The sequence below is a fragment of the Budorcas taxicolor genome, chromosome 22 (genome assembly GCF_023091745.1).
Source record: "Budorcas taxicolor isolate Tak-1 chromosome 22, Takin1.1, whole genome shotgun sequence".
In the NCBI taxonomy this organism is placed as follows: domain Eukaryota; kingdom Metazoa; phylum Chordata; class Mammalia; order Artiodactyla; family Bovidae; genus Budorcas; species Budorcas taxicolor.
The window spans coordinates 40,719,753-40,743,199 of NC_068931.1; the positions used below are offsets into that span (position 1 = coordinate 40,719,753).

At 43.8% G+C, this 23,447-nt stretch overlaps 1 protein-coding gene across 1 annotated transcript in view; it reads right to left on the reverse strand.

Annotated features, from left to right (window-relative positions):
- LAMA1 (laminin subunit alpha 1) overlaps positions 1-23,447 on the reverse strand; it is a 125,449-nt gene that overhangs the window by 87,871 nt on the left and 14,131 nt on the right. The window contains exons 2-3 of the mRNA XM_052660378.1: positions 19,040-19,210; positions 18,747-18,859 (exon numbers count right to left, since the gene is read on the reverse strand). Coding sequence (XP_052516338.1) covers positions 18,747-18,859; positions 19,040-19,210 — 284 coding nt within the window. The remainder of the gene's footprint in view (positions 1-18,746; positions 18,860-19,039; positions 19,211-23,447) is intronic.

Below are 23,447 nucleotides of genomic sequence, written 5' to 3' on the forward strand. Positions count from 1 at the left end.
GTGGGAATGACCTTTTCATAGGCAAAAGAGATTTAGATTTGTTTTTAAGTTGTTTGTTTGTTTGTTTTGTAAATTTTCATTCATTTTATTTATTTTTGGCTGCACTGGGTCTTCATTGCCACGTGCATTCTTAACCACTGGACCACCAGTGAAGTCCAAAAGAGATTTCATTTTGTAGTCAAATTACATTTTAGAAAAGAGATAGTTCAGTCTATCTGATAAATCATACTGTTCAATTGGGACTTCCCTGGTAGCACAGTGGTAAAGAATCCACTGGCAGATGCAGGACACACGGGTTCAATCTTTGGGTCAGGACAATTCCCCGGAGAAGAAAATGGCAACCCACTCCAGTATTCTTGCCTGGAGACTCCAAAGGACAGAGGAGCCTGGCAGGCTATAGCCCATGGAGTTGCAAGAGTCAGCCACGACCGAGTGAGTGACTGAGTATGACGATTGCTCAACTATTCTTATAAAGCTGGTGAATCTGTGCTTTGTAAAAGTGTATTTCTTTGGATATTATTAGAAAATAAAATTCAGAGTGATCATTTGAGCTAATATTTATTACTTAAGAATAAGGAAGCAATTATTTACCAGAAAGCTAATTACTAACGCAGCTATGATTCCCTTCTGGTTTTACAGAGTATGTATCCCGAAGTAGCTTGTCAATTGATAAAGACGTGAAACAGCATCAAACACTCGGCAGAATGAGAAGAGTTTGGGTCTTGGACCTTTACTTGGTGTGTAGGATCCACGGGATTCACATTTTAGGTAAATCTCTAATGGACATTGATTTTAAAATATCATTTCTATTTGATGCTAATGATGGTTATACTGTTATTGCCTCATTTTAGGACCAGTACCCAAAATGAACAGACAAAAGGACTTGACTTCATGAATGAGAAGAGAAGTGTGAAATAAAAGAGGTTTGTTGCTCTTTAAATCTGCTGCTGTCATTAGAAGTGCAGGGTAAACAGGTCAGAATCCACTGTCTTTTCCCATCTTTCTTTTCTTCTTGTTTTTTTCTTTTTATGGAGGTGAGGAGGGACTAGCTACTTATAGTGGCAAATGTAGACCAAATAGGTTTCTTTTCTGAAAATTCTTAAGCTTCCTGTCTCAGAAAACCAAGGTTGGCTCATTCTGGAACCAAGTTCAGATTCTCCACATGGACACAGGAAAAGCCAGGGTGAGAACGCTGATGAGCAAGGAAGGAAGGGCAGAGAGAGGGGCCCATTGCAGAATTAGAAGGGAACCGGGACCAGTTACCTGGGGATGGGAAAGGGGTGATTAAACCCCTCCGGGAGAAGTTCTGTTTTTCATCAACTAGGAAAGCTCTTTCTAAAAGCCCACGGGTAAGGATTCCCAGGGTTCACGAGCCCCTGGTTCCATCTCAGGATGACTCAGGGGATTATTTCCAAGGATACGTGTTGATCCCCATGAAGAATCAAAACTGGAAATACTAGGCTGGTTTCCATCCCTTGTCTCATAGATCTCTCTGTAGAAATGCTCCTAGCATTTAATTTCTCCAAGCATTCTGGGAAGATCTGGCTATGTTTTGTGAGAGATGAACTCAAACAACCTCAAAAGCACAGCCAGGAAGGTCCCCAAATACTCTTTGTGGAGATCTTTAGTACTTTTCCTCACCTGGAGGTGCCGGGTGACAGCTGAGCCCAAGAATGAGATAAACCCATGTGGGAAATGCAGGTACCAATCCTTCTAGGACCTGAGAAACCTAAAAAGCACCTTTCCTGTCCCCAGACTCCTGACCACCCATCACCTAGGGACACGGGTTTTCACCCAGGAACATCTCAGCCTTTGAAATTACACTGGACTTTCTCCCCCAGACGCAGTGCCACTTGTTCATGTTGGAACAGAGTGGGCGGTCAATACCAGTCCCTCCTCCCCTCCCGACCATGGAAGCAGGCTTGGGAATCCGTCCTGGAGACTGGAGGAGGTCAGGGATGATCCAGGAAAAAGCAGAGCTGGAGGTGGCGGCCTAGAAGGTGGGTGCCAGAGGCCAGCCCGATGCTCAGCCTCTGGCGTCACAGGCTAAGAGACACATGCCCACCCGCTTGGTGGCCTTGTCCTGGGGTCAGGAGCTGTGCCTCCTGAGAACAGCCTGCCCAGGAGGAGAAGCGCAGAGCCAGATGGAGCCCAGAAGGACGGGTCAGCTTGGCTCCCTGTTAGAAAAACAACAGCCCCTCTCCTGGGAAGGGGTGGGAAGGCAGAGCTGCAGCTGTCAGAGATGTCCCCACCCCTCGCCACCAACACCCTCCCCAGGACACAGGAGGCTGAGAGCAAAGGATGCTTCTAACACCCTTTCACTGGAGACTCATTCTGTAGACACTGATTGAATGTCTGTTTCGTATTAGTAACAGGACTGTGTCAGGGGCCATGAAGACAGTGCTGAGGTGGGGGACATGGTCATCATATGGCCTGGATGCCCTGATGGGCAGACAGGTGGGCCAGGGCCCCAGAAGAAGGACAGGTGATCAGGATGTCTGGGGGGCACCCTCATCTGGAGAAGCGGTAGGGTCAGGAAAGGTTTCTCTAAAGGATCTCTGGAAAGAGAGGGAGACATCTAGGGGAGGAGAGAAAGCTGCTGGGGGACAGGAAGCTGGGACCCTACAGGGCCAGAATACAGAGGTGGGACACAACGGGAGGCCCAGCTGGCTTGAGTGTTGAGATGGGAGGGGAGCAGACAGGACGGGGCTCTTTGCAGAATGTTCAAAGTTCTTGACCATTTGAGGGCCCTGAACCAGGGAGAGTTACCAGGTCACCAGGGATGAAACGAAGATGGAATTGGATGCTAGTGCCAGGAAGTCGTGCGAGATGGTGGTGGTGACAAAGAAAAGATCAAGACTAAAGTAGAGAAAAAGGCAATGTGTCTTAAAGAGTTTTCCTAAAGATCTAATGTGAGTGAGAAAGAAAAACGTGGAGGCCCAGCAAGGTTTTCCAGCTTTGGCCAGACACCTCAGGAAGACAGGACAAGCCTCCCTCGTGTGGCCTCAAAGCCACCACTCCCCTCTTCTGTCCTCAGTTCCGGAGAATTTCTGGCTGAAGACACTTGAAAACTTCCTTTCACTTCCTCTCCTGGTCCTCACGCTGACCTATGGTGCCCAGGAGATTCAGCAAGTTAGAAGCAGACGGCCCCACAGCCCTCTGCTCAGCCCTCATCGTGGGAAAACAGTCCATCACTCCCTAAAAGTAAAAGGGGCCCCTAATCATTAAGCCTTACAAATCCAACTGGCAACATCGTCTAGAGAAATCGTATGAATCTGCACCTGACCGGGTGCATTAAACATTAACCTTTGAGTTACACATTTACAGCCCCTGGACACAATGATTATGTGCTTCTTTCCTTTGGTCCCTAAATCTAGCTGAATCGCTTACAGTATCGGCCCTAGAGAAGTTAGAAAGCATTCTTTTGTTTAAAGATTTCACTCAGTACGTGGAACCTTGGTCCACATCCTATTTGAAGATTTCCATCTTTCTTTAGGAACCTCTAACTACACGGAACATCTAGAATTTCTCAGGCATCGACTTGACAAACCAGTACACTTAAAAACTGCTAAATAAATGTCTTATACAGGAAGGCTTTTGTTTATTTAAAAAATGTGGTGGGAATGTAAATTGATGTAGCCATTATGGAAAACAATATGGCGATTCCTCCAAAAATCATGGCTAAATGGCTAAACAGGGGCTTCCCTGGTGGCTCAGTGGTGGAGAGTCTGCCTGGCAATGTCGGGGACATGGGTTTGATCCCTGCTCTGGGAAGATTGCACATGCCACACAGAGCAACTAAGCCGGTGTGCCACAACTACTGAGTCTGTGCCCTGGAGTCCAGGTGTGACAACTATTAAGCCCGCACAGCCTAGAGCCTGTGCTCCAAAAAAAGGAAGGTCAGCATGGTGAAGGGCCTGCAGACCACAACTGGAGAGCTGCCCACACAGCAGTGAAGACCCTACACAGCCATAAATAAATAAATAATACATGAAATTTTAAAAGCAATAAAATAAATGGCTAAACAAGCTCTGAGATACAGTGGAATATTACTGAGCCTAAAAAGGGAACGAAATTCTGATACACGCTACAACATGGATAAAACTGGAGGACATTATGTTAAATGAAGTCAGCTGGACACAAAAGGACAAATACTATATGATTCCCCTCATACAAGTTGTGGAGAATAATCAAACTCATGGAGATGAAAATTAGAACTGTGGAAAACGGGGGCTGCGGAGGGGAGGAAGGATGGGGATTAGTGTTTAATGAGGACAGAGTTTCAGTTAGCCAAGATGAAAAGTTCCAGAGGTAGATGGTGGTGACGGTTACATAACAATGTGAATGCCAGTGAACCCAGAAATGGTTAAATTGGTAATTTTACGTTATGTATGTTTTACCACAAGAGAAAAAAAGATGTGAAATTAGGGAGAGAAAAGTGAATGATACAAAGACTCAACTGTTTTGGGGAAAATGGAGATTTCTAAATAGAGAATGATTAGGAACCAACCCTTGTTTAGAAATTGGAAAAGACCCTGATACTGCAAAAGACTGAAGGCAGGAGGAGAAGGGGATGACAGAGGATGAGATGGTTGGATGGCATCACTGACTCAATAGACATGAGTTTGAGCAAACTCTGGGAGACAGTGGAGGACAGGGAAGCCTGGCGTGTTGCAGTCCATGGGGTGGCAAAGAATCGGATATGACTGAGCAACTGAACCACAATAACAGGAACCAAGTCTGGAGCAGCCCACCGAGCAATCTGGAGGGCAGGCCAGCAGCTCAGAGGGGAGAATGAAGTCCTGTCTTTCCCCCAGCCCTGGTTCTGTCAGGCTCTTACTAAGCCCTGGCAAGGCCTGATGGCTTCACAAAATACAAAATCAGAGGACAAACGTTAGGGTTTGAGTGTGAAAGGAGGCTTCTGCATGACATGACTGGAGACCCACAGCTCAGAGGCGGGCTCTCCTCCTGGTGATGTTTCCTACGTGCTGCGCTGACCGCGGGGCAGTCCCGCTCCTCGCCTGGTCCTGGAGTCTGGTTCGAGGTTGTAAATGATGCTAAATGGTCGCCACCGCAGTGGAAACCTAAGAAACGGTTATTTCATGGGCTTTCTCGTGCTTCTAGCACACGAAGCACAAAGATAAGTATCTTCTGATTACATGTCATAAAATAGTAGAGAAAAGATAAATTTTTAAATTGTAAGACTGACAATTCCCAACGGTCACCTACTTGTCAGAGGAAAGGTCTTGGAAATTATTAAAACTACATTAGCTCAGTCACTTTATGATTTCACGTTAAAAATAATGATGAATAACCCAAATTTGATTAAAAAAAAAAAACTCTTATGTGAGGGTATATGGGAATTCATAGTTTCCACTCAATTTTTCTCCGAATCTAAAACTTTGCTGGAAAAGGAAGTCTCCTAATTAAAACACACACACACAAACCAAAGGACACAGCCATTTGCACCTATTGCAGTGGCTATCAGCTACTCTAAGAAAGCGTAAGCCACTGCAGTTGGCGCATAGAAGGTGATGAGTGCTTTTCAGGCTTCACTGAGCTTCTCAGGTAAGTGGGCATCCCAGCTAATTATCTGCAACTTTTAATCTGACCTCCCAGCTTTCCCAGGCTTCATTTCCATACCTTATGGGGCATGGGGGCCACCAGGCCAGGGCAAGCCAGTGACACCACGAACCTGAGCACAGATTTCAAAGGAGCAACAGGTCTGAATGCCTTGGCATAAGCAGGCAGCCGCCTCAGTCCCTAAGAGTTTCCATCTCTGTCACGACTTCGGCAGCGTCATCATCTCACTAAGACCAACGCTTGCAGAGTCCGACTTCCAGAATTAATCCCCACCCATGCACTGAAAAAGGTAACGCTTTGTGATTTATTGCTGTTCAGTCGCTAAGTCGTGTCTGACTCCTTGCAACTCCATGGACTGTAGCATGCCAGACTTTCTTGTCCATCATCTCCCGGAGTTTGCTCAAACTCATATCCATCACGTTGGTGATGCCATCCAACCAGCTCATCCTCCGTCGACCCCTTCTCCTCCTGCCATCAATCTTTCTCAGCATCAGAGTCTTTTCCAATGAGTTGTCTCTTTGCATCAGGTGGCCAAAGTCTTGGAGCTTCAGCTTCAGCATCACTACTTCCAATGAATATTCAGGGTTGATTTCCTTTAGGATTGACTGCTTTGATCTCCTTGCTGTCCAAGGAACTCTGATTGGTGATTAATAGATTTAAATTTCTTACAATCCAGAGAAAGAAAGTCACAGACTTAGAGACCAAGCTTTTCGTTGCCAGAGGGAAGGATGTAGGGAAGGGAGAGTTAGGGAGTTTGGATGGACATGCACATATTGCTGTATTTAAAATGAATAACCAACAAGGACTTACTGTAGAGCACAGAGAACTCTGCTCAATATTATGTGGCAACCTGGATCGGAGGGGAGTTCAGGGGAGAATGGATGCATGTGTATACATATATGGCTGAGTTGCTCTGCTGTGCACCTGAAATTATTCAGTTCAGTTCAGTTCAGTCTCTCAGTCCTGTCCGACTCTTTGCGACTCCATGAATCGCAGCACGCCAGGCCTCCCTGTCCATCATCAACTCCCGGAGTTCACTCAGACTCACGTCCATCGAGTCAGTGATGCCATCCAGCCATCTCATCCTCTGTCGTCCCCTTCTCCTCCTGCCCCCAATCCCTCCCAGCATCAGAGTCTTTTCCAATGAGTCAACTCTTCACATGAGGTGGAATTATTACAACATTGTTAATCAGCTATACTCCAATATAAAAAAAAAAAAAATTTTTTAATATAATGTTTTCCAGGATTCAGGCTTAAAATGATCAATCCAGTTGTATTCGCTACACCACAATGCATTATTCACAATGAGTAATATAACTATGAATCTACATGTTCTTTAGATTTCTCACATCATAGGTGTGAAATAATAAATAGGAAACATTTTATAAAATGCAAAGTATGGATGTCAGGTATCACTATCGGACTTTTGACTTTATGGTACTTCCCTAAGTACCATAGCTATTCTCCTGACAACTGGCACCTCTCAAAAGGACGGTATTCAGAGTTCATTCAACTTTGTTCTCTTTTGTTATGACTTGAAAATTCTTTCCTGCCTCTTAAAACCATATTCAAAGATCTAAAACTGTCACCATCATTTGACAGAACATTTGCCTGGGCAGAGATGAATAAACATGGCACAATTTACACCTGTGAAGGTGATCAACAATATCAGACAAACTGTTAAGCATCTGAATTCAGCTCAGTGCTCCCAAATAAGTGTTCAATAAAGTAACAAAATGTAAATTAATGAATATACATTATATCCAAATGAATGAAAATTCCTTGCTATTTAATAAACAAAGAACAAAAAAAGAAACTGTTAGCGTCCACGCTACTAAGGGGTTATGAGACACACCTTTCATTCACTGTTAGTGAGTGTATAAACTGAGCAGTATTTTTGAATGTGCACCTCACTATGTGTAAACTGTGTGTCCATGGAATTCTCCAGGCAAGAATACTGGACTAGATTGCCATTTCCTTCTACAGGGGATCTTCCCGACCCAGGGATCGAACCTGGGTCTCCCACATTGCAGGTGGATTCTTTACCGTCTGAGCTACCAGGGAAGCCCATATGTAAAACTGTATATCTCAGTAAAAAGAAAAATGAAAGATATCCATTATGATCACACTGGATGGACTATTTTAGTGCCATAAACAGGCCTTTCCTGTGTCGCTGTCTCCTGGGCACCCTTCCCTCACCCAGTCCTGCATTTGGGTTGTTTCTCCGATGCCCTCAAGCTTCCCAGGTGGCTCAGGTGGTAAAGAATCTGCCTACAATGTGGGAAACCAGGGTTCGATTCCTGGGTCAGGAAGATCCTCTGGAGGAGGAAATGGCAACCCAGTCCAGTATTCTTGCCCAGAGAATCCCATAGACAGAAGAGCCTGGTGGGCCACAGTCCATGGGGTCCCAAAGAGTCGGAAAGGACTGACTGAACTAATACCTTCACTTTCTGATGCCCTCAGCTGCTCTTCCTACCTGTGCCCCGAGCCTGCTCAACCCTCACATCCCCCACACCACTGATCTGCTTTCTTGCCTCTCTCCCCTGCTAGCCCAGAAGCCCCTGAAGGCCAAGATCAACCTTAAACGACAATTTAAGATACAGTGACCATATCTGCATTTATATGGAACCAACCGTTTGTTGATTACTTTCCCGGGATGTGGCCACTGAATCCCAGGATTCATCACGGAATCCTGAGATGTCAGCCCTTCAGAAGCAGATGTCATGAATTATTAAACATAGTGTTCTCAGATATGATGGAATGGATCAGAAGATAATTCCTGGCTGTTAGCAACACAAGTGATTTTTGTTTAAGTTTTTTCTACGTTAAATATTTTCTGCTTCTATATCAGAATAAAGGAAGTTCTGCATAGAGAGGTCCATTGAAGGCATTAAAAGCATGTGAGATATTTTGAAATACAGCAGAGGTATTCATGAGCTACTTTTTTTTTTTTTTACTTTGTTACAGCTTTCCTTTTAAAGATGAAGATGTTAGATGTTACCATTTGAATACATTGCTAAGTAAAAAGCAGGGGAAAAAAAGTTAAAAACAAACACAAGAATGGATTCCAAAATGTATTTTCAAAGAAAAATTTCTTCAGAAATTAAAACATCTTTTTTTTTTTAGCTTTACTATAATAGGAAGAAATAATTCCAGAACAGACCTCTCTTTCTTTCCATAAATATACAAAAAGCTTTATTTTGAAGCCAAAACAGTTGGAGATAGGAAAGTATATTTTGACAGAGTCCTGCAAAATTCTCTTCACTCACTTTCCAAAATCCTCCCAAGGCTGATCTAAGAAGCCCTGTAGAGCAAGCAAGACTAACAGTACAGCCAACACTCTGCCATTTAAATCAGGAAAAGAAAAAGCAGGGAGCTTTGGTAAACTAAGTTGTGCTAACTGGAAAAATGGTTACGCTTGACTATTTGGCAAACTACCATTGATGACACACATTGGATAAAGCTTAAAAATAAATCTTGTCAGGAAAGGAAACTCCACATATGCCCTCAATTATCTTCATGTATTAAAAAGCAGAGACATCACTTTGTCGACAATGGTCCGGATAGTCAAAGCTATGGTTTTTCCAGCAGCCATGTGCAGATGTGAGAGTTGGACCATAAAGAAAGCTGAGCACCGAAGAACTGATGCTTTTGAACTGTGGTGTTGGAGAAGACTCTTGAGAGTCCCTTGGACTGCAAGGAGATCCAACCAGTCAATCATAAAGGAAATCAACCCTGAATATTCATTGGAAGGACTGATGCTGAAACTGAAGCTCCAATGCTTTGGCCACCGGATGCAAAGAGCTGACTCACTGGAAAATACCCTGATGCTGGGAAAGACTGAAGGCAAAAGAAGATGGCAGCAGAGCATGAGATGGTTGGATGGCACCACCAACCCAATGGACATGAGTTTGAATAAACTCAGATACTGGAGGACAGAGGAGCCTGAGGTACTGCAGTCCATGGGATCACAAAGAGTCAAACTCGACTTAGCAACTGAACAACAACAAATTCAGCTCACTTATCATTAACATTGAACAATTTAAGGTGTGATTTCTATATTTCCACTTGGTCCTACAGCTCTTTATGTCGCCTAAATACAAAGGCACAGCCCCTAAAAGGTAAGCTATGGGAGATCAGCAGAGAGAAGGCTCTTTTCAGAAGTGTGAGGCAGTGGGGGTTCAGAGACGTCTCAGAGTGGTTACCCCTCTTCCTGTGAAAGGCGGGGGTTGCCCTGTGTTTCCTCCACTTGAATCTCAGCCAACTTCAGGGACTGGGAGGTCCACAGAGCCAAGAAGGAGATGCTGAGTGGCACTGAGGCCAGGCCCTAAAGGGATGCAACCTCTGTCACTTTCTCTGGAACACCTGTGCTGGAGCCCTGAACTGCCCGGTCGCAGCCTGCCTTGGGCCGCCGTGCTGTGAGGAAGCCCCTAGCCCACAAGCAGAGTTCACAAGGAGGAGCCCTGAGACCACGTGAGGGGAGAGCCTTGGCCAGCCCTCCCCCCGCTGCCCCAGTGCCACCTCCCTAGCTCCCCAGACACCCCCCTCAACTGCCCCAGGGCCCCTACTCCAGAAGCCCAGACCCCATCCAACTACCCTAGCACCCCTTCCTTAGCTGCCCAGACCCTACCCCCAACTGCCCAGGGGCCCCTCCTCCAGACCACCTGCCCCAGCTGCTCCCCTGGCAATGCACTGCAGCCTGAGACACACCCACTCAGTCTTCCTGAAACCTTGGCCCCCAGAAACAATCACAGAAAGACATAAAATGAATGTTGCTTCAAGCCATAACGTTTTGCAGTGGTCTCTTACGCAACAGTAGATAACTGGAAGAGACACTGCGAAGGGGAAAACAAAATGAGACAATAAAAATGTGGAAACAAAAGACAGACATATCTCCGAAACGAAAGAGATAAAAGCGTCTGAAGGGCAAGGATTTCTCGTGGCTTACTTCCAACTCATAATGAGGGACTTGGTTTCTTCCAATCTATTCATTTTGCCAAACAAACTCAAGAAAAACTTAGTATTTGAAATCAGTTGAGACCCATGTGAAGTAATTGAAATTGAAATAAAATTGAAATAAAATCATTTTGAATAGATGCAAATACACAGCCATTGGTCATTTCGACCAGGATCTCCAGGAATAATTTCTGCCTGACCTGTTTTAACAGACACCCAAGACTCATTCGTAATGAGAAGCTCCAATTTACATGCAACTCTTGTTCTAAAAGTCTTTCAAGATTCTGCCTTAAGAATGTGAAATTTGCCTGTTCTTTTCTTATTTACCTGTCAATGTGCTTAGCAAACACTTTACATTTGGATGATACAATGATAGACCTCAATCCAGCTCTTGCCAATTTTTCAGAAATTTTTGGGGAAAAAAAAACAACAGCAGACATCCAAATTAATGAGGTTTTATAAAACCCAGCACACAAGCAGCTCTTGTCTAAAGGTTTGCGTAAAACAAAGGCCCTTCTGTGATTATGTTCCCACAACAAAGTGCTACTTCCTAATTAAACCTACACAGAGTATAAAGCACTGCTTCAAAAAGCAGCCTTTATCTTCAATGCCATAGAAAATGTTTCCTCTTTTTACGAAACACACTTTGTCTTCTAAAGGGACATTACACATTTTTACTCACAAATCGGGCCACTCCCAGGGAAAATTTTGCCCGGGTTGAAACATTTTCAAAGGAGGTTGCTAAACACTGATGCATTTTCCTGCTTCTTGACCAAAACACACATTAGGGGACACCCAGATTTACCATGCAAGGAGTGTTGATACTCCGCCCCATTTCCCAGGGGATAGGACCCTGCTGGGTGGCAAAGAGAGGAGGGGTTTAGGAAGAATCCAGACACTCCCAAGGCAGGAGGAAGTTGTCAGCGTGCCTGCCAGTCTCCCTGTGAAATCATAACAGAGAGGGAACAATCCGGGGAGACCAGAACAAAGGAGGGGAGACTACCCGGACGGTGTGGAAGGAGATGGAAGTCACAGTGTCCAGCCCCAGGGGCAGCTGTACAGCCATGTGACTCTGGGCAAGCCAGTGGACCACACTGCACTGCTACCTCCTAATCTCCAAGGAGAGGGCCGTCTCCTCTCCAGGACTATCAGAGATGAAGTAATATGGACAAGCAAAAATGCTGCAGAGTCTACAAACTATACCTGTGTGGATACATGTAGGTGCATGTGTGTGTCTGTGTGTATGAGATGGTTGGATGGCATCACCTACTCGATGCATATGAGTTTGAGCAAACTCTGGGAGATAGTGAAGGACAAGGAAGCCTCCCGTGCGGCAGTCCATGGGGTCACAAAGAGTCGGACGAGACTTAGCAACTGAACAACAGCAACAATATACACACACATATATATACACACATAGTATATTGCGTGTACAACACATAGATTGAGCATTCATGTATATGTATTAATAGACTGAAGGCAAAGGGAGGCAAAAAGATTGAAGGCAAAAGAAGAAAAGGGTGGCAGAGGACCGAGATGGTCGGATGGCATCACCAGCTCAGTGGATAAGAACTTGAGCAAACTCCAGGAAATAGTGAAGGACAGGGAAGCCTCACATGCTGCAGTCCATGGGGTCACAAAGAATCAGACACGACTTAGGGACTGAAGAACAACAACACTAATAGATTCTACATGGTACATAGATAATAGACTATGCATATTCTATATACACTTCACTAAACCCTGTCCTATTCTGAATTCTAAAGTACTAAATTACATATATTATACACAGATTGTGTACTACATGGACTGCATAATCTATACACTATGTATAGATTCCTGACATATGACTGTGAATATGTACATGTACAGATCCCTCTACACAACAGGCACTGAATACTTCTTTTAAAAGAAATACTCAACACGAACTAGAAACGTGCATTCTGAGCCTTGGAAACGATCTGGCCACACTGCACTCCTTCACTGGCATGTACTCCTTTTTCACTGAAACCTCAAGTTATTACCCATAACAGAGAAGCAACCAAAATGTCAGGCGTAAACTGTTGTGCAAATGATGGGTAAGCCCTAGAACAGGATGTTAGTGGAGCTTTAAAACGATTCATAATGATTTCAGTTATATTGGGAAATGATCACGCTATACAGTTAAATAAAACATCAGGACACAAACATATTTGTCACAAACCTTAGCCAGCCAGAGGGTCGATACTGTCCAAGAATGCAGACAGTCCATGAGTTCTACCCTTGAATTACTTCAACTAAGCCTCAGTTCCATCATTTGCCAAAAGGAGCAAATGGGGAACCAGACTCATGGTGTGATTATGAGGGTTCCACGAGCCAGTGCAGGATGAGGGGGCTGCAGGACCCCTGGCCCAGGGGAATAGGTAATAAAAGTGCTAATTTCACTTAGCATGTTTTCAAGGTTCACCCATGTTGAAGCATATATATCACAACTGTTCCCTTTTTAAGGCAAAAGGATCCATTCGATAAAGAGACCACATTTTGTTCATCCATTCATTGTTGATAGACACCTGGTTCCTTCTACCTTCCAGCTGTTGTGAATAGGCTGCAATAACACATGGGTGTTCGAATATAATATCATTTTGAATTCCTACTTTCAATTCCTCTGAGGATATATCTAGAAGTGGAATTGCTGGATCATATGGAAATGCTGTGTTTAAGGAAGCCACCATACCGTTTTCCATAGCACTGCACCAACCAGCCCTGCACAAGGGTTCTAACTTCTCCATACCCTCACCAACCCTTATTTTCTGGTTTTGTTTTGTTTTTTTTTTTTTTGACAACAGCCATGTTGATGGGTATGAAGTGGTATCTCATTGTGGATTTTCATTTCCACAGTGTCAAAAGATGTTGAGCATCTTTTCATTGGCCCAGCATCCTAACATAGAGTATCTCAAACTGGAAATCCTTGAGTTATTCAGTTGAAAAATACTACCACAGGAATACATTTAAATATGTTTAATAGAATATATACAGTTTCATATGATTAACAACTAAAAGAATGCTGACACTCATAAAATTCAAGATCTATCAAATGTGCATACTCCCTCTCTCAGAATGATATCTTTAAATTTTTCAGTTATCACAAAGGATCCCTGGCTTGCGTCAGTGGTAAAACACCATCGAACATATTCTTAAGTCACTGGACAGTGAGCAATAGTTTATGACGGGACACTATCCATGTGGTGGTGGTTTAGTCGTTAAGTCACGTCTGACTCTTCCGACACCATGGACTGTAGCCTGCCAGGCCCCTCTGTCCGTGGGATTGTCTAGGCAAGAATACTGGAGTGGGTTGCCTCCAGGACACCTTCCATGTATATGTTAGTTTTACATTTGTTAAGTGACTCATCAGTTTTTTCTTAAAACAATTCCTACAGATTGTTTTCTTTTTAAGTAAGACATTGCTAAGTATCTAACAGTGTAAAATCTAACATACAGTGAATCGATGAAAGAAATGAATCACAGGCATTATTTTAAAGAAGTAAAAAGATAAATTGAATCGTTCCTCCTATAATATGTTACTAACGCAAACACTCCACAGTTAAATCTTACTGGAAACCAAACAACATTTGTGGACTTTCTGATAACACCACTTTCTATCTTTTATTCAGTTTATCTTTCAGGTAACCAAACATTGTATACCGAAGCTAAAAATGCCATAATTTCTACAGCTGTCATCAACTAGAAAGTCGCAAACAGGATCAATGTCTTTGGCACTTGCCAACAGAATGAAGGTGACTGATTTGGTCATAAAACCTTAGCGCTGACATATTTAAGTTGCATGAACACATTTACAACATGAAGTTGCTATGATTCTTGATGACATTAAGGTCTGCCTAATTTTACTTTCGAAGAAGGCAATGGCACCCCACTCCAGTACTCTTGCCTGGAAAATCCCATGGACAGAGGAGCCTGGTGGGCTGCAGTCCATGGGGTCGCTAAGAGTCGGACACGACTGAGCGACTTCACTTTCACTTTTCACTTTCATGCACTGGAGAAGGAAATGGCACCCCACTCCAGTGCTCTTGCCTGGAGAATCCCAGGGATGGGGGAACCTGGTGGGCTGCCGTCTCTGGGGTCACACAGAGTCGGACATGACTGAAGCGACTTAGCAGTATCAGCAACAATTTTACTTTAAAACCTGTACTTCAGAGCTTACATTTTTACCGAAGGGAAACAAAGCAGTTGATAGGTTATAGCTGATGGCTGGTTATCTTTTAATCCAGTTGTGAACCCAAAAAAGGAATGCAAAAATAAAGCACTGGTTTGCAGTGATTCCACACTCACTGCCTCAACTCTGCTGATGTCTGGGCATGCAAGACAAGCCTCTATAAATGTTAACAAGGAAGGGAGAGAAAGAGGAGGAAGAAAAGAGGAAGCAGACAGCTGTGGTCCCTGCCTTCATGGGGTGTATAATCTAGAAATTAACTAGCAGCTGGTGAATAGCTGGCCTGCCAGAGAAACATACAGACTTTGACAATGGAAAAGTCATCAGAAGCTGTAACCACTTCCACGTTCTAAAAGTTGCGTGTCAATGAGACCCAGTAAACAAGGATAAGAGATGGGAAAAACGGGAAACAGCATGACAAGGGAGTGATCCAGATGCCAATACCTAAGTGGGACCCAAAGATAGCCTTGCTTCTCATGAGACAACCAGCCCTGGGTGCAGCAGAGCAGCCAGGATTGCCACGCATGGGTTCTGGCCAAAAATACTTCACTGGAATGTAATCAAGCCTTATAGCTGAGTTTAGTTCATGAGAAATAAAGGACATAAGGGAACATATTAAAATCACAATGAAACCACTTGACAAGTCCAGAATGTGGGATATTCTACAAGACAAAAAGCCTTGTGTTTTCAAAAACTAATATCACTTTTTAAAAACAGTGTGTGCATGCTAAGTTGCTTCAGTCATATCTGAGTCTTTGCAACTCCATGGATGGTAGTCTGTCAGGCTCTTCTGTCCATGGGATTCTCTAGGCAAGAATACTGGAGTGGGTTGCTATGCCCTCCTTCAGAGGATCTTTCTTACCCAGGGACTGAAACCGCATCCCCTGTGTCTCCTGCATTGACAGGTAAGTTCTTTACCACTAGTACCACCTGGGAAGCCCCCCCGCCCCGCCCCCAAAAAGGAGAACAATTCAGGTTAGAAGAAGCTTAAGAAGCATAGTAATCGAATGCAATGTGGGTTCCTTATTGATCCTGGTTTGAAAAACAAAACAAAACCTATAAAAGACATCAGTGATTAAACTGGGACAACTGGATCTCAGTGAAGAAATAGTTAGTTACTAGGACATTGCTGTCAGCTTTGTTAGCTAATGGCACAGTGCCTATTTGTAACAAATGTCCTATTTTCTGAAGATACAAAAAACTTTGCATTGGTCCAATGTCACCATGACTGCAATTCACTTGGAAAGTGTTCCCAATGTGGCAAAATGTTTAAAAATCCCTGAATCTTGGGGGTGGTTATATGTGTGTCACAATAATACATTTGTTACATATTCAAAATATTTCACAATAAAAATAATAGATAAATATATCTGAGAAAGGTTTGCTCAGATAGAATCATCTGAACTTTTTTTTAAAACACTTAAAGCACAGTAGAAATTTTATATTCTGCAAAAGATGAAGAAAATTCTGAGTATTTTGTTATTTAAAATTATCTTAATTTAGAAGCTTATCTAAAAACACTAGAATTTACCTGCTGTGCTGTGCTAAGTCGCTTCAGTCGTGTACAACTCCATGCACCATAGCCCACCAGGCTCCTCTGTCCATGGAATTCTCCAGGCAACAATACTGGAATGGGTTGCCATTTCCTACTCCAGGGGATATTCCCGACTCAGGGATCGACTGGCAGGCAGGTTCTTTACCACTAATGCCACCTGGGAAGCCCTAGAAGCCTGTATAACTCTGTCCATGACTCGGTGTGAATAAGACTTAAAGATCTAAAACTGAGGCCCCTGAATTCCTCAAGCTGATTCAGTCCAACTTATGGCAAAAGCTCTCGTTAGGAGAAGCCAAGATCGACAAATTGCAAGATAAATAGCAGTCGAACTTGGGATTTGAAGTTTCTCTGTAAAATGTCCAGCTGTTCATTTGGCCAAACTCACATACTATCACATTCCTAATAATGAAAATGTTGTACTTTTTTCCCTCAAAGAAGGAAAATACATTGAGAAGATGATGAGAAAACCAACATTTCCTGCAGAAGCATCCTTACCACTGAAACAAAGACAAAAAAAAGCCAAGGCAAAAAGGGGATTTTTGCTCTTTTCCTTTAGGTGGATTTGAAAAGGCAAAGGCATGTCACATTAATTCAGGATTTGTGGCTGAAAACGCCCAGATGTATTATTTTAGTTACATGATTCTATGAACCTGAACTTGGAAAATGTCTCCTTAGCTTTACATCTTACTACCTCATTTACCATTATGATTAGAGCTCAAAAGTTCCTTATTCGTGAACATACCCAGTATTGTCTTGCTTTTACTTAAAATTCTGAGTATTTTGTGATTTCCCTGGTGGCTCAGATGGTAAAGAATCTCCTGCAATACAGGAGATATAGGTTTGATCCCTGGGTCGGGAAGATCTCCTGGAGAAGGGAAGAGCTACCCACTCCAGTATTCTTGGCTGGAGAATTCCATGGACAGAGGAGTCTTTGGGCTGCAGTCCATGAGGTTACGAAGAGTTGGACACGACAGAGAGACTAACACTTTCATGTTTCACTTTCATTCAAAAAACTATGATTCCTCATCATAAAATCTCCAAAATTCATACTGTACACCTTTTGAATGAGTTGTCTCTTTCATTGCATATTTCCCATGATACCGATGAGTTCTGACCCAAGAGGAACAGAATAGAAATAAATAAGAAGGCTATGTTATGGCTTTTCCGGAGAACTGAAATAGAAATTTGACAAAAGCTGCCACCTTTTTTTTTCATCCCTTTCACTCAGATTTCTTCCCTTTTCCTTCCTTTCCCTAGAAATATTTGGGGCAACCAACGCTCATATGGTATTTCACTCCATTGTCCTGAGTGGTCTTGAGCAAAGCTAGGGAGCTACACATGTGATCTAAGCCAATTAAACCCTACCTTTCCTAGCTGGTGCTGAAGGCTTCCTCACTGAGCACTAGGGTGCTCACACCTCTCATACACAGCATCAAAGAGTCCAGAGGTTTAATGCTATCTCCTTCTGTTTCCAAGCCTTATTTTCTACACAGCACCCTTTACTAGAGCTGCGTGGTGAAAATAGTAAGATAATAAGCTTGAAAGGCAGCAAATGCATGTGTTTTGTGCCCCTACCAGCTGTGTGTGTGTGGACACTGGGTACCACTTGTCAAGGCATCACGGGTGGATGGATAATCAGCCTCCTGACACAGTGTCTAAGAACATTAAACCACATGGGAACAATTCCATTCATCACCCCAAGGATACCTGGACATGATAAATGTGACCAGAACCAGTACCAACGACAAACTCTGTGCTTCACTCAAATCCACCAAGTGCAAAAACAGTGAGACCAGGATGTAGACATGTTAGGAACAAGTGGACTTTCCTTATGTATAAAGAGCATTTAAAAGACGCTTGCTCCTTGGAAGAAAAGCTATGACAAACCCAGTGGATTAAAAAGCAGAGACATCACTTTGCTGACAAAGGTCCAGATAATCAAAGCTATGATTTTTCCAGTAGTCATGAATGGATGTGAGTCTTGGACCATAAAGAAGGCTGAGCACTGAAGAATTGATGCTTTCAAACTGTAGTGCTAGAAAAGACTCTTGAGAGTCATTTGGACAGCAAGGAGATGAAACCAGTCAATCCTAAAGGAAATCACCCCTGAATATTCATTGGAAGGACTGATACTGAAGCTGAAGCTCCAATATTTTGACCACCTGATGCAAGGCGCCAATTCATTGCAAAAGACCCTGATGCTGGAAAAGACTGAGGGCAGGAGGAGAAGAAGGAGACAGAGGATGAGATGGTTGAATGGCATCACTGACTCAATGGACATGAGTCTGAGCAAACTTCAAGAGATGGTGAAGGACAGGTAAGTCTAGTGTGCTGTGGCCCATGGGGTCACAAACAGTCAGACATGACTTAGCGACTAAACAACAACAATGTGAGGTTACAACGCAGCCACCCACCGCGTCCTGCAGTGCCTCCAGCCTCACCCACCTGCCTCAGGTCCAGCGTGATCGTGACCCAGTGGTACTCTCTCCCGTTCTGAATACTAGGACTCTGCCACCAGTTATTGGTGCCGTCAATGGCGTTGGATATCGGATGCCGTTCTGTTGAAGGAAAACAAAAAACCCGCTACGCTCTCAGATTGTGGTTTAAGGTTGCTAACTCCTAAACTGTAATATAGTGGAAATAAACAGCAGTAAGGAGAACACAGGCCCGTGGCTTCCTAATAGACGTCTCCAGTGATCGTTTAGGAAGGGGTGCGCTCCTACAGGGGCCCCACTTGCCTTTGGGGTTGGCACTGCTGCCATCGCAGACCCGGCACTGGGCATTGCGCATGGCCCGCCCAGGCACATGCTCCACCAGCTTGCAGTACGTCTCTGGCCCCTTCTCCCCGCAGGTCGCATTGGTGCTGATGTGTGCATTGCTGGCAAGGTTGAGGATGGCAGGGAACAGGCCTGAAAGTCAAAGTCACCAGATCAGCTCAGCCACTTGAAACCACAGGTCATATCACTGCATCTCACTCTGCTGGTGAAGCAGAAGTGTTAGTCACTCAGTCATGTCTGACTCTTTGCAACCCCATGGACCGTAGCCTACAGTCTATGTCAGAGCCCTACTAGCCTCCTCTGTCCAAAGCATTCTTCAGGCAAGAATACTGGAGTGGGTTGCCATTCTCTTCTCCAGGGGATCTTACCAACCGAGGGATTGAACCTGGGTCTCCTGCATTTTGGCAGGTGGATTCTTTACCATCTGAGCCACAAAAGATGGCCAATTTATGATCACCAAAGGGAAAAGGCTTCTCTACCACTAGGGCCACCTGGGAAGCCCAAGTACATTTAAAAAAACAAAAAAACCTCACCATGCCTCTATTAATAAGAAAATAATAATAATAACTTACTAGGTAGTCTTCCAAAGACTTTCCACATAAAACAGAGCTACCCTAGTAGTTCTCTGGGCTACCCTGGTGGCTCAGTGGTAAAGAATCCACCTGCCAGTACAGGAGACTTGGGTTCAGTCTCTGATCTGGGAAGATTTCCTGGAGGAGGAAATGGCAACCCTCTCCAGCATTCTTGCCTGGAAAATCCCATGGACAGAAAAGTCTGGCAGGCTACAGTTCATGGGGTTGCAAAGAGTTGGACACAACTGAGCTACTAAAAAACAACAAATTAGCAGTTCTATCCTAGGAGAATGACCTTAATCAAATTAATCAAATCAAAGTTTCTCAACAGAAAATAGTCTTGGAATATTGTATTCTAGAATATTACTCTTAATTTTGAAACATAACAGACATACACAGTATACTAGCTATAAAACATGATTTTTCATTTTTAACTTAAAGTTGGTCATTTTTATCACATGCTTTTGGGATTTGTTAATTAAAAAGTCTTAAGGAATAAAACAGATGTACTTTTATGTTTAATTATCCAGTTTCTCAATTTATTCTTTTTATCAACCAGTAGTGAAGACACATATTTTATGCAATAAAATGATCTCATTCTTTAAGTGACACGTAATTCTTGGGAATGCTACTTACATGGGGGGAGAAGCTGATACTTATTGGTTTGGGTACTGAGGTAAATATTAATTTTCTCCTTCCTTTATGACCACAGTATTCTAGTAATCTGGTTTGAATGTATATCATGAACTGACAATTTAAAATACAGTAAGTTTGTGACTGTGGAGTCACATCTGAAGAGCTGCAACGGAGTTTTCTGGGCGCTGGGTCATGTCTGTGCATTTAGATTTGCAGCACAATCAGCCCTGTCCATTCCCTTCCCACAGACCAGCCAAGCGAGGAGAAGAAAAAAGGTCATAGGAACTTAGTTAACAATGCATTTCTCTGTCAACAAATCCTTTACCAGCTAACTCTAAAAATGTTCTCACTTTCTCTTTTTCTCCTCCCCCCTCAGCTGCGGGACATCAAGAGAACTGCCCACTTCCTGCTCGGGGCTCCCCGGACCCTGACCTGCAAGAGCCTTGAGTTATGGAGGGAGTGGGGGGTCAGTAGGGCACCTGCTTCTCCACTCAGGAGCCTACACTCTGAGTCACTGAGAAAAAGAAGTTTAAGCTGCGTGAATATCAACATAATTTCAGTGAATAATATCTTAATTGTAGGAACCAACAACAGGTTGTTCTTGCACTACCCAGGTTTAGAGCACCTGCGTGCGTGTCCAATTGCTCAGTCACGTCCGACTCTCTGTGACCCCTTGGGCTGAAGCCCGCCAGCCTCCTCTGTCTGTGGGATTTCCCAGGCAAGAATACTGGAGAGGGTTGCCATTTCCTCCTTCAGGGGATCTTCCCGACCCAGAGATCGAACCCGTGTCTCCTATATTGGCAGATGGGTGCTTCTCTGGTTGGAATTGTACAGACACTCCTAAGCAAAGGAAAGAGAAACCCCTTCGCTAGCATGATCGTGTAGAAACGCCTTGAACTGACTAATTTCAAAAATCTGCAGTGGTGCATTTGCCTTTCACTAAAACTAAATCTTTCTTCTCAGATAAGCTCATGTTTGAGGGGAAAAGTTCACTAAAAATTATTATTACATTTGCTCTCATTCCGTAGTTCTAGAATAATTATTATTCCTCACTGTCTATGAGCACAGCTGTGAGAGGATGAAAGCTGGAAATTTGCACTGGAGGAAGCATGTTTGAAAAAAAATTTTTTTTAATTCCTCAGGTTGCTGAATATTTCCAAAGACTACCAAAATGCTTCAGTATTTCAGAGCTCAGAGAACTCTACTCAATGGTCTGTGGTGACCTAAATGGGAAGGAAATCCAGCAAAGAAGGAATATATATATACCTCAGGGCTTCCCTCGGAGAAGGCGATGGCACCCCCCCCTCCAGTACTCCTGCCTGGAAAATCCCATGGATAGAGGAACCTGGTGGGCTGCAGTCCATGAGGTCACTAAGAGTCAGACACGACTGAGCGACTTCCCTTTCACTTTTCACTTTGATGCATTGGAGAAGGAAATGGCAACCCACTCCAGTGTTCTTGCCTGGAGAATCCCAGGGACAGGGGAGCCTGGTGGGCTGCCGTCCATGGGGTCGCACAGAGTCGGACACGACTGAAGTGACTTAGCAGCAGCAGGGCTTCCCTGATAGCTCAGCTGGTAAAGAATCCGCCTCCAATGGGGAAACCTGGGTTCCATCCCTGGGTTCCATCCCTGGGTTGGGAAGACCCCCTGGAGAAGGGTTTGGCAATTCACTCCAGTACTCTTGCTGGAGAATCCCCATGGACAGAAGTGCCTGGCAGGCTATAGTCTATGGGGTTGCAAAGAGTCAGACACGACTGAGTGACTAAGCATAGCACACCACATACATACCTAGAGCGGATTCACTTTGCTGTACAGCAGAAAGTAACCCAACATTGTAAAGCAACCATGCTCCAATAAAAATTAATTTTAAAAAACCAGCACTAAATACACTAACAAAAGACTACTGAAGTATTTCAATAAAGAACAACTAACATGAGCTTCAAGTTAGGAGGAGAAACAGGAAACTAAAGGGTGAGAAAGGGCATTGGGATCAAGAATCCACCAACAAAAAAAGTTTGACTTACACATAAAAGTCGACAGCAGAAAGAGGACTGTAGCTGGCACATGGATCCCGGTTTCCCCTCACCTGGCCGTGCACTTAATGCATGAGACATCTGTACGCTTTTGTCGGGAGACATTATTTACTTTAGCTAATGTTACCATGATTCGTACTTTTGCCCTCATTCGGGACACACAATGGATTCATTTTTTCACCCTATGTTTAACCAGTGGCTAAAGACTTCATAACGCCAAACCCATCAAGCATGAAATAAATTCTTTCTCACTCACCAGCAGTTTTTTTTTAAATTATTTTTAAATTGGAGTATAGCTGCTTTACAATGTCGTGTTGGTTTCTGCTGTACGACAAAGTGAGTCAGCTATATACACACATATATCCCCTCCCTCTAAAGCCTCCCTCCCACCGCCCCGCTCAAGCCCTCTAGGGCATCACAGAGCACCAAGCTGAGCTCCCTGTGCTGGACAGCAGCGTCCCACTAGCTAGCCATTCTACACATGGTGGCGGGTATATGTCAATGCCACTCTCCCAGTTCTTCCCCCCGCCCCCTCCCTCCTGTCCATTCTCTACATCTGTGTCTCTGTTCATGCCCTGCAAATAGAATCATCAGTTCCATTCTTCTAGATCCCGCATATATGTGTTAACATACAATATTTTTTCTCTGACCTCACTCTGTATGACAGATACTAGACTCTGCTTTTTAACTCTCTTTCTTCACACTCTGTCTCCTGAGAAACCTGCATGTGTGTCAAGAAGCAACAGTTAGAACGGAATGTGGGACAGCTAACTGGTTCAAAACTAGGAAAGGAGTATGACAAGGCTGTATATTGTCACCCTGCTTATTTAACTTCTGTGCGGAGCACATCAAGTGAAATGCAGAGCTGGATGAATCACAGGCAGGAATCAAGACGGCTGGAAGAAATATCAATAACCTCAGATACACAGATGATAACACTCTAATGGTAGAAAGTGAAGAGGAACTAAAGAGTCTCTTGATGAAGGAGAAAGAGGAGAATTTTGAAAAAGCTGGCTTAAAATTCAACATTGAAAAAACTAAGATTACGGCGTCTGGTTCCATCACTTCACGGCAAACAGAAAGGAAAAAGTGGAAGCAGTAACTGATTTTATTTTCCTGGGCTCCAA